Below are 14,850 nucleotides of genomic sequence, written 5' to 3'. Positions count from 1 at the left end.
CCGCCGGGCGGGCGCGGGGTCCGTCCCGTCGTGCCGCGCGGCCGCTCATCTGCATGGACACGCCCACAAGTCCCGCCCCACCGTCGCGGCACCTCCCACGTGGCCACGCCCCCTCCCGCCGAATCCTAGTTTGGCGGCGCCGCGCAGAGCCCCCCTTCATTTGCATGTCCCCGCCCCGCCCCTCAGGCCCCGCCCGTTGCCGATCTCCTGGGCGGGGCCGCTCTCGCCGGCGGCGGCTCAGCTCGCGCCGGGGCGGGGCCACTGTGGGGGCGGAGCCTCGGGGCAGCGACGGGGCGGAGCCTGGTCGGGGCCGGAGCGCTCTTTCCCCGCCTCCTCCCGCGGGGCGGGGCGGAGACGTGGCACCAGCCGCGCGCGGCACGCGCTCCCGGCCGCAACCAATCAGCGTGCGCGGCGCGCGCATGCGCCCCGCCCCTCGGCGCCGCCGCCGCCTCCCGCTCCCCCGCGCTCCGCGGCGATGGCGGCGGCGGGACCGGGCCCGGCCTCGGCCGGCGGGCGCTGGGAGGTGGTGCGGAAGGGCCGGCGGCCTGCGGGGGGCTCCGGCAACCGCCGCGCTCTGGGCGAGGCCAACGCGGGGCGGGCGCTGCCTTTGGCCGGTGAGTGCGGCGGGGTCGCGGCCGTGGCGGGGGGCGGGCGGGTCGTTGCGGCCCCGGGGAGGGTCCGCTCGGGGCCGGGGGGTCTCGCGGGGGGCTGCGGGGGGCCCCCACGCCGCGTGGCCTAACCCCGAGCGGCCCCGCTGAGCCCGCGGGCGAGCGGCCGGGAGCTCCGGCCGGCCGCGGGGCACAACCGGGCTCCCCAGGGCGGGTGTCGGGCCCCGGGGCCGCCCCACGCCCCGCCGGCAGCCCACAGCGCCCTCCTCCCGCCTCCCAGCGCCCATCGCCACCTCCGACACCATCTTCGAGCTGGGCTTCGAGAAGGCGCTGAAGAAGCAGAACAAGGAGCAGGTCCCTCCTGCCTCGGCGCCCGAGCAGCCGCCCCGGCGGCAGCACCACGCCGGGAAGAGCAGCAAGAAGCCGTCGGGCAACGACGCCGGCGTCAAACCGGGCAAATGCCGTTCGCTGGAGGAAGCCCTCAGAGCCGTGAGTGTGCCCGGCTGGGCTGTGGGTGCCGGTCCCCAGCCTGACCCGTTCCCGAGCGCTCGGGGCGCCATTAAACCCGGTTGAAGGGAGTGGCGGGACCAGCGCGGTGCCGCGTTTCGGTTCATCACGGCTCGGGAGGAGGACGCCAGCTCCCACGCCCTGTCCCCTCCGTGCCGGGACACCCCCCTGGGCTCGTTAGTGTGTCCCCGCCTTCGTCTCTGTGTGCTGCGGGAACGGAACGGGTGGTGCCGGGTGCTGCGGCGAGCGCTGGGCTGGCCCAGGAGACGCGGCTCCTGCTCGGAGAAGTTGTGCTTTTGCCGTAGCAGGAGGCAGAGCGGCGGGAGGCGGCTGGGAGGGGAGCGCCGGTTTCTTTCTTCACCCACTCCCTGTCTGGGAGGAATCCTCAGGAAGCGTCACCGGCCGCGGCCGTTCCTGCAGCTCCCTGCCTCTCGGCTGGATCTGTAGAACTCGTTTGTCTCCTTCTCGCCTGTCTCCCTGGTGTCTGAGCACGGGCGGGTTTCCGAAGGGAGCCCCGAATCGTCCCTCGCTTGAGGGAAAGTGTCACTGGGCAAGCGGTGGCCTGGCAGGGCTCACACCCCCACCCCCTGCTGCCCCCAGCACCCTCCGCTCTCCCCCGCCGCAGGGGTGGGGGTTTCCTCCGCTCCGCTGGGCGCAGGCGCTTCTCCGCACCCAGCTTTGCCCCCGGGGACCGCCGGGAGCAGAAGGAACGGGGCGTCTCTGTGGGTGTCGGGGCGTCTCTGCGGGTCGGGGCAGATGTTCCCGAGGGGGAGCGGCCGGGGGGCTCCACGCAGCTCAGCAGCGACAAACGCCATCGGGCAGTGGTGTTTCGGTTTTCGAGGTGGCAGCAGCTGTTTTTTCCCTCTCGTTCCTGTTTTCAAAACGGTTGCTGAAATGAAGATGCCACAAAAGGCTCCCGGCTCGGATTTAATAACGTGCTGGGGCTGAAATCCGCTGCGCGGGGAGACGTCGCCCTCTACAAAACTTCAGCCCCTGCCTGAGCTGCGTCTCCTAAACTCGCTGAAGTGGGGACAGGGCGTGAGCTCACAGATAATCTGAGCTTAAAAGCAGACAGTTTGGTGACAGAGAGCGCGGGAGGAGGAGGGCGAGGGGACGTGAGCCGCTGCCTGGCCTCGTGGCTCGCGGGTCGGGCGGCTCTGGACCGTGGGGGAGGGCGCGGAGCTGCCCGTCGGTGCTGACACAAACCGGCGGGGTTGGGATAACGCTGGGCTGATCCTCGCCGAGCTGCGGCCTCGAGCTCTCTCCCGCCCAGAGCCAGCTCTGGGGATCCTCGCGGAGCTCCCGGCCGGCCCTGGGCCGTGCTTGCCGTGGGAGCGAGGGCGGCGGAGCCCGGCGTGCCGGCGGGGGTGGAGCGAGGCTCCGAGGAAGGGGACGAGCTGGTTCTGGTGGCTGTGCCGGCACAGCCCGTCCCGGCGTCTCTCTGCGCCTTTCTGCAGCCTCTGTGGCAGTTCCCCGTGCGGGTTTTGTTATTCCCCGCTTTGCTAATCTGAAGAAAATGCCTTGCTAGTAGAAAACTAAACGCTGTTTCCAGGTTTGCGTTAGTGGGTGGTGGCCTGGGGCGGGGGGTCTCTGTGTGGGGAGGGGGGGAGCGTTTCCCTCCTCCCTTAGGAGCTGAAGTTGCCCATCGTCTTCCCACCCTTTTCAGCCGGTTCTGCGCATCCCGGGTTGAATTTCTCTGTCTGTTGCTTCCAGCTCGACTTGGCGGATCTGCAGAAGGAGCTGGATAAAAGCCAGAGCGTGTTCCCCGAGAACCCCTCGGTCTGGGTGAAGGACCTGGCCGGGTACCTCAACTACAAGCTGCAGGCGCCCAGGAGCGACCCCCTGCTGAGCCAGCACCCCCACGGTCAGTGCTCCCCAACCTGCCGCTCTGCTTGGCCGCGGGGTGCGGAGCCGTGGGGCTGGCGGGTGCTCGGCCTCCGGGACGGCTCAGCGGGGTCCTTAAACCCCGTGGGGCCGCGTAGAGGCGTGATGGAACCTCCGACCGCTCCCCCCCGCCCTGGGACAGTCTCACAGAATCCTTTCATTTGGAAAAGGGCCGGGAGATGATCGAGCCGACTGCCTTGGTCCCGGCGGGGGTGCTGGGAGGAGCTCGGGGCTGTTCTCAGCCGGGTTTATCTCACCCGCGTGTCTCAGAGCAGAGGCTGAAGGCCGCTCGCTAAAGAGGCGGTTTGGGAAGCGTTGGAGCGGGCAGGACCAAAACAGCCACAGATGTGAAAGGAAAAAATTTCCTGAGACAAAAGGGGTCGAGCCTGTCCCACAGCTCAGGCTTGTTCCCTGCACGCTGAGACGTTTGGGCTTGGCTTTGATTTCTTTCTCCGCTCCAAACGTGGGGTATTTTGGTTTTTTTTTTCCTGTGCCAAAACCTTCTCAGGAAACTTGGTAACAGAAAAGGCACAAGACCGTGTTCTTCATTCAGCAGATAAAATGGGGGTTATTTCCTTGATTCTGTGATACCGCTACAACCGACTTCCCTTGACTACAAAGAGGATAAAATTGTCTGTACGTTGGCAAATTAGAGCCTCCCCTTAGTCACCCGTTTCCGTAAGGGCCCATGAGCTGCGCCGCCTCCCGCGGAATTCCGGAATCTCTCGCGGGCGTCTGCGCTCTGCAGGGGCCGTTCTGCCTGGGTTTCCCTTTCACGCACCGTCCCTCGGGCTGCCCTGGCTCTGGGCGCTGGCGGCCGGGGGGGGCAAGGAGCAGAATATCTTCTCCAAACCCGCGTCTGTCCCGCGGCGTCAGCGCTGAGCAAAGCGCAGCCCTCGGAGCCCCAACTGGGCGCGTCCGGCGCAGGAAAAGGGACCCCGAGCCCAGGCGCTGCCCCGCGCCCGGCTCCGCGGCGCTGGAGAGCCGCTGGCTGAGCTCTCCCTCCCCTGCTCTTGGCTCCAGACTACCCGTACTGCCTGGTGAGCAAGGACCTGCGCAGCATCATCCGGTCCCTGCTGGGAAGGTCGTCCGGCGTGCTGGAGCTCTTCTTCGACCACTGCGTCTACACCATGCTGCAGGAGCTGGACAAAGCCCCAGGTGAGACGCGCCCGGCGGCGCCGGGGCTCTTCCCCGCGGCGGTTTGGGGCTGGGGGTCTGCAGGGTCGCTGCTGGGGGTGGGAACCTGCCCCCCTAGGACGGGACCCCTGCCCGGGCAGGTGCCCCAGGCACAGCGGCGTCGGGGCCTCGGGCTGGAGGAGCGGAACAGGCATCGGGGGGGTGAGAGATGAGCGCGGCACAGCGCCGGTGTCCCAAACCTCAGAGTCCTGTCCCTTTTCCTCAGTACTCAGCATTAACATATATCCTCCTAATCCACTTTTTTTTTTTTTTTTTGTAAAGTGTTAGGATCCCCACACATAAAGGCCTCAACATAAGACCCTTCATCCCATTTTCCCAAGCAACAGCAGAACAGCATCAGTTGTAACACGGTGTTAAATCACAAAGACCCGTTTTCCGGCCACTGTTCACCATCATTTAGTCATTCAGCCGCTGTTGGTTGCAATATTTTTTTCTTCCATTTTATTCTCGGACATTGGATTTCGCCTGAACCGTTTCCAGTTTTTCAAAGTACAACCCGAAGGGCTACAGGGAGGGCTCGTGGATCGGCTCATTCCCCTTCCACCCAAACAGGCTCTGACCCTGTGGTTGGTGATTCCCTGGCACGCGCTCGGCTCTGACCCCCTGATTAATTAAGGCCGAGCATCTACATGTCACTTTATCACCTTCTGTGGAAGCAATTAAACTAAATTTTATACTCACCAATCCAGGAATTTTGCCCCCTGTACAAAAATCTCCGTTCAGGCCTCACACCTTTGAGTCACTCGTTGTCCCAACCCCAGAAAGCGGCCGTCGGAGTCCCCGGGGCTCCGCTGGGGAGGGCAGGATGGTGGGGACGAGGCCTTACACCAAAACCACCATCCCCAGAATCCCAGGGCTTTTACCCAACGAGCCCAAAACCTCAGCGAGTGGCGGTCGTTGTTCCACCGGAGTCTGCACAGAAGCGGGTGCCGGGGGGGGTTCCCAGAGCCGCCGCGCCCCGGGTGGCGCCCGCTGGGCGTTTGTACCCCCCAAGCGCCGTTTTTCCCTGCTTTTTACTGATCAGTTTGGCCCCTCCTCGTGCTTGTTGCTCCTCGCAGGGTCTCGCCTCCATTTAACGTCACAATATTCTGGTTTTTAACCACGCGTGTTCCACGAGGAAGGGGCTTTTTTCGGCAGGGGCCTTTTTCCTGCTCGAGGGCGGGTTTTCCCGGTGTTAACGAGGAAAAGCTCACCCCTAGTCCACTCAATTCTGTCCTTGGGTCAATTAACAGCTTTTGTTCCACTGTGCTTATCTCCCAGCTCGGTGGTTTCGTGGTGCCCCCCCCCTGCACTCAGCTGGGAGTTCCCTTGTTTCAGTCACAGCGTTGCTGCTCCGGGGTTGCTCCATTGGTTTTGCCTTTTCCTTCCCCAATTCCTGGCAGTTTTTCACGCCAGGTTGTAAAACGGGGCCTTTTGGCCTCCCAAAACTTGGCAAAAGCTGGTTTGGGGCTGCGCTGCGGGAGGGGGGTTTCCCCACGGGGCTCGGGGCCCCGGCGCAGCGGCCGCTCCTGCCCTCAGAGCACGGCAGCCAGCGGCCCCACGTGCGGTTTGTTTCCAAAACCCGCCCAGTTGATCAAAACAAGGGGAATAGTGTGAAATTTTGAACCCTCTTTTGAGCATGAGCGAGAGGGCAAGGAGCCCAGGGAAGCTCCTGGAGTTGGGGCCGTGCCTGGCGCTGTTTCACAGGGCAGAGCTGGCCGGGGGGGTTAGGAAGCTGCTGGTGGGTGTGTGAGGGTCTGCGGGCTCTGTCCTGCTCCTGGGCTGGAGCCTTGCGGGGGGGTCCTGGGCAGAGGACGGGCCGGGGGGGTCAGGACCCACACCGCTGTGGTGGGGAGCTTGGAGGGCAGGTCTGTGCAGAGGGGGCTGTCACCCCCCGATTTCTGGGGGTGCCACAGCGGGGGAGGTGTCGGACCTAAATCCAAAAAAACCCTTTTACTTCTTGATTATCATCATTGATTAAAATCCTCTACAGTCCCCTGCCTCAGCCGAATTCTCTTCTGGTTCCAATCCTTGCTGCAGCCTCAGGGTCATCTTCGGGGTCATCATCTCCTTCCTCTTCCTCCCGCCAGTTTTCATCTCGCACAATTCCGAGACAGACTTGGGGATGTTCTGTTCAGAGCTTGGGCAGAGCGAGCGGTTTCAATGTGCTGAATTCTCTTAATCTGGCAAACCCCGCGTTCAGTCAATGAACCGTCCTTCGTTAAACCCGCTGGGTAGGATTAGCCCGGCTGGGATTTAAACCCGCCCTGGGCTGGGACTACACAAGCAGCAGGCTGAGGACACTCTCCAGGTTGAGCAGCGTTCCGGCTGCCCTGGGAATGTTACAGGGTCGCTCGGTCCTGAGCACGTTTCACTGGGCCTTAAAACCTATTTCAGACACACCAGAGTTGTGTTTAACGTTCTTCTGTGCCTCCCTGTGCTCCCTTTCAGGGGAGTCGTTGCACGGGTACAGGATCTGCATCCAGGCCGTGCTGCTGGACAGGCCCAAAATCGCCACCATGAACCTGGGCAAGGTGAGCTGGGGTTGGGGGGGCCCCCAGCGCGGCCACGCTGCTCCTCCCCCCCCCGAGGCTGCCCCCCAGAAATGAGGGAACCTTGGGGCAGAAAAGGGGATTTTGGGGTTGTGCTTCTCCACGGCAAGCGGGTGATTGCGGTGGCTCAGCAGCGCCACGCGGGGCCGGTGCCTCGGCTTCCCCAGGTTTTGGGGGTGCACCCGCCGGCCACAGGGTCCCTCTGGGTGGGAGGGGGGGCCGGGGGCTGCTCCCAGGCCCGGCAGAGCCGCGGCGTTGGGCGGGGACGGGCGGAGGGTTTTCTCAACGCCTCTCCTCTTGGCCGCAGTACCTGGAGGTGTTGCGGTCCCACCAGAACAGGCCGGCGAAGTGTCTGACCGTCCTCTGGGCGCTGGGACAGGCCGGATTCACCGACCTCCACGAGGGCCTGAAAGGTGAGAGCATCCCCGGCAGCGGGTGGGGGGGAAAGCCGGGGCGGCCCCCGGTACTGCCGGTGCCTCTCTGCTCCCCCTGGTGACACCGCCCGGGCGCGGGGGCTGCTTCAAAACGCGCCGTCCCGCTGCCGGAACACCGGAGAGGGCGCCCCGGGCCCGTGAGGCGCTCGTCTGGGAATGAAATCTTTCCATTTTGGTTGGAAAAAACCCTCAAGATTGTTGGGTTCAACCCAGCTGGGGTGTCCCCAGCGCCACGTCGGGGTTTGCCACCCGGTGTGACGCTGCTCACCGTTCCCTGTGGCTTAAATTCCGTCTGTGGTCCCGGCACCCGCGCGATGCCCCGCTGCCCGCGGCCCCGGGGAGCTCGTGCCCAGGGCAGGGGCCAGCGGGCGCCCTCCCGCCCCCCGGTCTCACCGCCGCCTCTCTCCCGCAGTCTGGCTCGGCGTCATGCTCCCGGTGCTCGGCATCAAGTCTCTCTCCCCGTACGCCGTTGCCTACCTGGACCGTCTGCTGACGTGAGTGACGCCTCCTCGCCTGTCTTTTGTTCACAGAAATCAGGGCGCCGCAGGCGGGTCCGCGCTGTGCTGGTGGGGGGGAAAAAAAAAATTTATCTCTGATCTATGGGGGCTGCCGGTGGGGTGGGGCGTCCGCGCTGCCTTCGCGGCGCCTCTGTGGCTGCCGGTTGTGCCGTGGAAACGCCGGGTTTCTGCACGGGTTCCCTCGCCGCGGTGCAGAGCTCTTCCCCATGAGGAGGAGGAGGAGGAGGGTGGCGTTTGCCCGGGGGTCGGGACAGGTGGCTCTGGTGGCCTTCACATGGGGGAGGGCAGCCGCCGTCCCCCAACAGCAGCTCCGTGCCCGGGCTGTGATCCGAGCGCTCTGGGGGAGGTGGTTGTGTCTGTCCCGGCCTGGGGGGAATTTCCCACAAACCAAGCGCCCCCCCCCAGCAGGTTTTTGTGCTCCTTTTAGACACAAAAATCAGAGGTTGGGACTTTTCCACACACGCCTGTTAGATCCTGATGGCTTAGTGATTAACATACAATTAGCACACGGCTTAAATAATGCTTCTGCTGCTCCCCATGCCCAGGGGAAGGGTCTTAACCTGGGCAGGGGCCTTTTTGCCCCTGGGGGGGGTGGTTTTTAGTATTAAGGAATCCCAGACATTCTCTTTCATGGTCCAGGATGTTTGTCCAAGGTTTGGAGATCAAAGCTTGTTCTTAATAAACTTCTTATCAGTAATCAAGGTTACCTGGGCCACGATTCAAAATCTTGTCCGACCGGGTTTCAGAAACCTGAGAATTGTCCCTGCGCGTGCGGTAGCTGCGGCTGCGGGTGCAACCACGGCCCGCGGCCTCTGGCAGCCCACGGGGAGATGGGGAAGCTGGGGGGCAGCTCCGTGGCGGGTGCCGAGGGGCATCCCCCGCCCTTCCAAAGGCTCCCAGAGCTTTATTTAAGCGTTTCTGGTTTTTTTTCCCTGCTTTACCTTAACGAGAGCGCTGCGCTTGGTTTTGCCGCAGGGCAGATGGAGCCAAACGTCACAGTTCACCCTCATCTTTCTGACCCTTGATTGAATTAGTTGTCTGTAGATTCTCTCCTCTGACCACGTTTCGTTTCCCACCGCCTGGCCCCGCGCTGGGCTCAGTGGCCACCGCGGCTCACGGCCTCTGTCTCTGCACAGGATGCACCCAAACCTGACCAAAGGCTTCGGCATGATCGGACCCAAGGATTTCTTTCCCCTCCTGGACTTTGCCTTCATGCCCAACAACTCGCTGCCGCCCAGGTACACCGACGCCCCCCTGGCACCCCCCTGCCAGCGCCGGCCGTGCCGTGGGGCCAACGCCCCGCTGGCCTGGCTGGCCGCCCCCCGCAGCCCCGCGCCGTCTCCCCTCAGCCTGCAGGAGCAGCTGCGGCGCCTCTACCCTCGCCTGAAGGTGCTGGCGTTCGGCGCCAAGCCGGAGACGACGCTGCACACCTACTTCCCCTCCTTCCTCTCCAGAGCTACCCCCAGCTGCCCCCCCGGCATGAAAAAAGAGGTGAGCGGGGAGCGCGTGGCCGCCGGGTCCCCTCCTCCCTGCCCCTACCCACCGCCGGCAGGTTTTTGGGGGGCGGGCGGGCGGCTGTGCAGCGAGGATCAGGAGTGAGGCCCTGCTCTGCTCTGCTCCCAGCTCCTGACCTCCCTGAGCCAGTGCCTGAGCCTGGACCCGCTCAGCTTCAGCGTCTGGAGGCAGCTCTACACCAAGCACCTCTCACAGTCCAGGTTGGTTCGTGCCAGCTGCTGTCCTGCCGCTCTGAGCAGGGCCAGCACCAGCCCGCTGCCATTTTGGGCTCTTAAATTGCTTCTCGGAGCTCCCGACCGAGCCCTGTCGTTTCTTTCCCCCCCCATAGTTTGCTTCTGAACCATCTGCTGGAGTCCTGGGACGGCAGCGGCAAGAAGGTAGGAGACAGGCACAGATTAATGGCTGGAAACTGCCCCAGGGGAGGCTCAGGCTGGGCAGGAGGAGAAAATGTTTCCCAGCAAGAGTGGTCCGAGAGTGGCACAGGCTGCCCAGGGAGGGGGCAGTCCCCATCCCTGGGGGGGTTTCAGGGCCGTTGGGATGAGCTGTGGGGCATGTGGGGTAGGGGAGAACTTTGTAGAGTCGGGCTGAGGGTTGGACTCGCTGATCCCGAGGGGCTTTTCCAGCCTGAGTGATTCTGTGAAAGGAGGAGCGACGCGGGGTGGGGAAACAACGTCCTGGTGTTGCTGCACAAGGTCCCTGCGCGAGCGGCGTCCCGTGGGACCCGCGGGGGCACGTCCCTGCCCGGCTCGGGAGCCGGCGCTTTGTCCTGGGGACGGGCCCTGCCGCGCTGCTGGCAGGGAGCAGACCTTTGGGGTTCAGCCCCGTTAAGCCTGGCTTTGCTGGCGCTGTGGCGAGTGGGGAGGTCCCGGAGGAGCAGCCCCGCCCTGGGTCTCGCTGCGGGACGCTCGCAGGGGTCCCCCCGGCCCCGACCGTCCCGCCGGCGCTCGGCGGTTTGCCCGCAGGCGCTGCAGGAGACCGTTCGCTCCTTCAAAGTGACGAACGAGGAGCTGGTGGCCAGAGGCCCCCACCGCGACCAGGACGTGGCCGCCTGCGACGCCGCCTGCAGGGTGAGCCCCGGGAGGGACGGGGCGCGCGGGGGGGCCCGGCCGGCGGCCGCCCTTGGGCTCCGCGCTGGCGTCGCGGCCGGGCAGGCGGTGCTGGCCCCTGCCCGCCCTCCCAGCTGCCCGGCGGGTGACGCTGGTCTCACTGGGAAACCGGGGGTGGGAGGGTGGAGCGGCCGCGCCGTGACGGGGCCTCGTCCTTGGTCCTCCCGCCCGCGCAGGAGCTGCTGCGCAAGATGAAGGGCCGGGGCTTCCCCTGGGCGCGGCTGCTGCTCGTCCTCCTGGTCTTCGCCGCCGGGTTCCTCCTGCACGACGTCCGGACACACGGCTCCTTCCAGGGTAAGCCCCCGGCTCCGCTCGGGGCTCGGTGTCGGGGCTCGGAGAAACCCCTCCACAGCCCGGCTGTGGCCCCGGCGCAGCACGGCCCCCTGGGTCTGTCTTTGGGGGGTACCTGGGGGTACCTGGGCTGTTGTCACGCCCCAGACTGGGAGCCCAGGGAGTTGTAAAGGTTCTGTGACCCCCTCGGGTTCAGTTAAAACGGCACCAAGTGACCGGTTAAAATGTTTTAGTTGTGGTAGAAACAATTTAAACTTGGGAGAGGATCATAAGTGATGTGGTCTCTTGTAAATCTGTGAGAAGGAAAAGAAAAAAGAGAAGAGGAGAGGAGAAAGGGTTGAAGGATCCAGATCCCCGCCTGTTACAATCTGGACTGGGAGTCCTAAAGGTTCTGTGATCCCTTCGGGTTCAGTTAAGGTGAAACGACAACAGACAGCCAGTTAAAATGTTTTACTTGGGGTAGAAACAATTCAAGCTTGCAAAAGGGTAAGAAGCACTGTCGTATTTTATAAATCTATAAGGAAAGAAAAGGAAAAGAAAGGAAAGAAAGAGAGTCAAAGGAATCCGGATCCCCGCCCCTGGATCCAGCCTTGTCTCAGGTCCGGGATCTTGGGTGGGGGCCACACACCCAGCAACGTTTTCTGTCACTGTTTAAGTTCATCTTAGTGGCTGATTTGCATACGAGACGAGGCGAGGCAGGTATTTAATGACATCATTTGCATGAGAGCCAGGGAGAAGGGGGAGCGGGGCTCTGTGTGAGCGCTGAGGGGGTGCGGGAAGCACCAACCCCTCCTCCAGTTGAGTCAGTGGCTGTGCTCGACCCTGCCCTTTATTTTTTCCTCGGTTCCCGCAGATTTTTGCTGAATTCCTGCTTCTTGAACAATCCTCCAGCTTCTGGGGCAGAACGCCCACCTCTTATCAGCCTTGTCACCTCTTCTGGAGGCGGAGCCAGTGATGAGTGTCCTTGTGCTGGATCAGAGATCTGGCTTCTCCCAGCCCACCTCTCCCCCGCTTTGAGGTTTATCTGAGGAATTTGGCAACCGGGGAGCGGGGGGGTGCAGCCTTCCATACGCTCCCGCTTCCCTGGGGGACGTTCCTTAGACTCATCACAACAGCCGCAGCTTCTCCTTGGGGGTTTCTGTGCCCATCAGCGTTTGAGGCATCAGTTCCTCCTGTTGGCGCTGCAGACAGACCCCCCGCCCGGCCCCTCTTGGCAGGGGGGTTTCCCCCAGGGCTGCCCTAACCCAGGTTTTCTCTCTGCTCCGGAGCTCCTGCCGCGTTTTGTCCCATCTTGGAGCAATTTTTCAGAGGTGTTGCATCCCTGGGGAGAGGCCCCGGGGCCAGACGGAGCCGAGGGGTCGCTCAGGGAACGGTTCTCCTCTCTTCCAGCCTCCTCCTGCGCCCGCCTGCTCCGCTCCTCGGGCGTCCTGCCGGCCGCCCAGCGCCTCTGCCAGAAGCTCTCCCAGGGCTGCCTCGAGGGCTACAGGTCAGTGCTGGGGGGGGGGTGACGCTCTTCCCTCAGCAGGGCCCCCACTTCGCCGGGGAGAGACCCCTGCGCTGCCGGGAAGGACTCTGAGCCCCGCGCTCGAGTTCTCCCCCTCCCTCCGTTCTCCCCCAACAGCAGCTCCGTGCCCGGGCTGTGATCCGAGCGCTCTGGGGGAGGTGGTTGTGTCTGTCCAGGCCTGGGGGGGAATCTCCCACAAACCAAGCGCCCCCCCAGCAGGTTTTCACGCTCCTTTTAGACACAAAAATCAGAGTTTGGGACTTTTCAGAACGCGCCTGTTAGATCCTGATGGCTTAGTGATTAACATACAATTAGCACTAAATAATGCTTCTGCTGCTCCCCATGCCCAGGGGAAGGGTCTTAACCTGGGCAGGGGCCTTTTTTCCCCCGGGTTTTTTTTAATATTATAATGAAAGTCGTTCACTTGCTGGCCACTCAGAAGTTAGTTCCCTTGCCAAGTTAATTAATCACCGAGTCTCTTTGCCAGGCTGTCCCATAACTCATCCTCAGCACAACCCCAGACTTTCTCTTGACAGTCCTGGACATTCTGCCCATTTTCTAGGGTTTGGAGCTCAAAACTTATTCTTAACAAGTTTCTTACCGCTCCCCATATGTGCGGTGACTAGAGCTCCTGCGCAGTCGCTCGCCGTGGCTGGGAGCAGGTGTGACACACGCTGTGCCAGCTCGGCCCGCGTGTCCCCGGGCGGTGCCGGTGCCACCATCCAGCGCCGCTCGCCCTTCCCCAGGTGGCTGGAGCGGAGCCTCCCCGCCGGCGCCTCACGGGTCGCGGCCGCGCTGCGGCCGCCGCTGGAGCTGCTCTGGGCCACGGGCGGCGAGGTGGCCCTGGCCCTGGGCCAGCACTGCTCGTCCCTCCTGTCCTGGATCCGTGACGACCTGCCCTGGGCCAGCGAGTGGGTAAGGAGGGGGTTGGGGGGGTGAGGGACGCCCGAAACGCGGCTCCGTCACCCGCCGGGCGCCAGGTCACCGCTGGCACACGCGGGACAGACTCTTTATACGATTATTTAGATGATTATTTTTTTCAGGGGGGCGCAAGCCTCGGTGCTGGCTGCTCCCCCCCCGCCAAATCCAGCACCCCAACGGGGCTTCCCACGCGCCATTTACACACAAAACCCGCAGAGTTGGGCATTTCCCAGCCCCTGCCTGGCTGGTCGGTGATTTACATACAATTAGAATAGCGCTGACACAGCACTCGGTGCCCAGGGGAAGGGGCTTCACGCGGGCAAGGGGCTGCTTGACCTGCAGGCGGGGTTTTAGTGTTAAAACGGGGGTAGTTCAGCGCAGGACCCGCGGGCCCTGAGTTCGCTTGCCCCGTTGGCAACGTACCCTGGCCGAGGGCTGCCGGCTGGGGCTGCCCTTGCTCCCCCGCCGGGGCTGCTGTTGGTTTAACCCCCACAAAAACCATCTCGCTTGCCCTAAACGCGGGATTATTCTACAAGTTTAACGTTCCGCAGTGGGTCAGGCTGGTTTGGCAGAGCCCCCTCCACGGCCAACGGGCACACGAGGCTCCTCGGGGGCCCCCAACCAGCACTGGGGGGGGGGGGAGGTGGGTGTTAAACCTGCGCCGGTGCTCTCTGCCCCCCCCCAGCTCCGGTCCCGGTTCCCCGAGTCCCTCCTGCACTTCGCCGAGTGCGTCCGGGAGCTGCTGCTCTTCCTGGTGCGGAGCTGCCTCCTGCCGCTGCTGGAGTGGGCGGCCGCGGCGCTGGAGCGGGGCTGGCAGCGCTGCCTGGACTCCTGCGGGTGAGCAGCCCCCCCGTGACCCTCCCCAGGCGCCGCGCTGCCCCGTGGCTGCGCACCGGGGGGGTCAGTCCCGGCTCTCCCCATCCTGCCCGGGGCAGAGGGGCCGGGACGTGGCACCGCGACGGCGCCGCGCTCCCCCTCGTCGCCTCAAAACGCGCCCACCCCCCCCAGCTCTGCACCTGCCGTGGGCCGGGTGTGCCCCCCCCGTGTCCCCAGCCGCGCCGGGGAGCTGAACGGCCGGGGCCGGCCCCTGACCCTTCCTTCCTCGTTTTTCCCAGCGGAGAAGTGTCGTGGGACTGCGTGAGGCAACACCTGAGCAGCTTCACCTCCTCCTCCTGGCGTTACCTGCAGAACACCACCCTGGCCGTCACAAACTGGGCCTTGGCCATGATTTCCGGACACTGATCCGCGTTCCCGAGGAGCGGGGGCGCCCTCGGGACCCCCCCCTTCCCCGGCCACCACGGAGCGTCCCCGCGGGACGCAGACACCGAGGCAGCCGCCCCCCCGGGGACTTTTGGGGCTCACGGCGGGGTTTTTGTCTTTCCTGGGGAAACACATCCCGGTGTTCCGCACCCTTTGCCTCTCCCGGTCCTTCCCGGGCTCTGACCCGGGTCAGCGATCCCGTTCCCCTTGTGCTTTGCCTCTATCAACGGACGGGGGGGTCCCGAGGGGGTTCCACACACACCCCCCCCCCTCCCCACACACCCCCTTCCCCTGTGGTTCACACCTCAATGAACTGGACTCATTTATATATTTTCTTTTCCCCGCCCCTTTTTTTTTAATTAGCGCACGTGCTTCTTGTTCCTCTGAAGATGCCTCCGGGGGGGGGGGGGGGGGTGTCCGCCCCCCCGCGGGGGCTGTGATGGGGTAAAAAACCCCCAAAATCGCCATCGTTTGGCTGAGAAGCACCATGTTCCCTCCGTGTGGTGTGTGTCTGTGTGTCTGTGTGTGTGTCTGTCCGTCCCACGGGGCTGCCACCGCGCCCCCGGCCCAGCCC

At 64.1% G+C, this 14,850-nt stretch overlaps 1 protein-coding gene across 1 annotated transcript; it reads left to right on the top strand.

Annotated features, from left to right (window-relative positions):
* Positions 1-438: 438 nt before the first annotated feature.
* Positions 439-14,606, top strand: TMEM214 (transmembrane protein 214). Its single transcript, XM_074920510.1, has 17 exons — positions 439-614; positions 889-1,097; positions 2,829-2,979; positions 4,023-4,157; positions 6,627-6,709; positions 7,035-7,140; positions 7,574-7,655; positions 8,816-8,917; positions 9,029-9,170; positions 9,303-9,394; positions 9,523-9,571; positions 10,157-10,261; positions 10,477-10,594; positions 11,981-12,077; positions 12,842-13,010; positions 13,702-13,853; positions 14,132-14,606. The coding sequence occupies exons 1-17, from the start codon at positions 476-478 to the stop codon at positions 14,256-14,258; spliced, it is 2,058 nt and encodes a 685-aa protein (XP_074776611.1). The 5' UTR covers positions 439-475; the 3' UTR covers positions 14,259-14,606.
* The last annotated feature ends 244 nt before the right edge of the window (positions 14,607-14,850 follow it).

Source organism: Athene noctua, chromosome 1 (assembly GCF_965140245.1).
Source record: "Athene noctua chromosome 1, bAthNoc1.hap1.1, whole genome shotgun sequence".
Lineage (NCBI taxonomy): Eukaryota > Metazoa > Chordata > Aves > Strigiformes > Strigidae > Athene > Athene noctua.
Note: the sequence above shows the minus strand (reverse complement) of the source record. Positions and strands in the feature narration are given on the sequence as shown.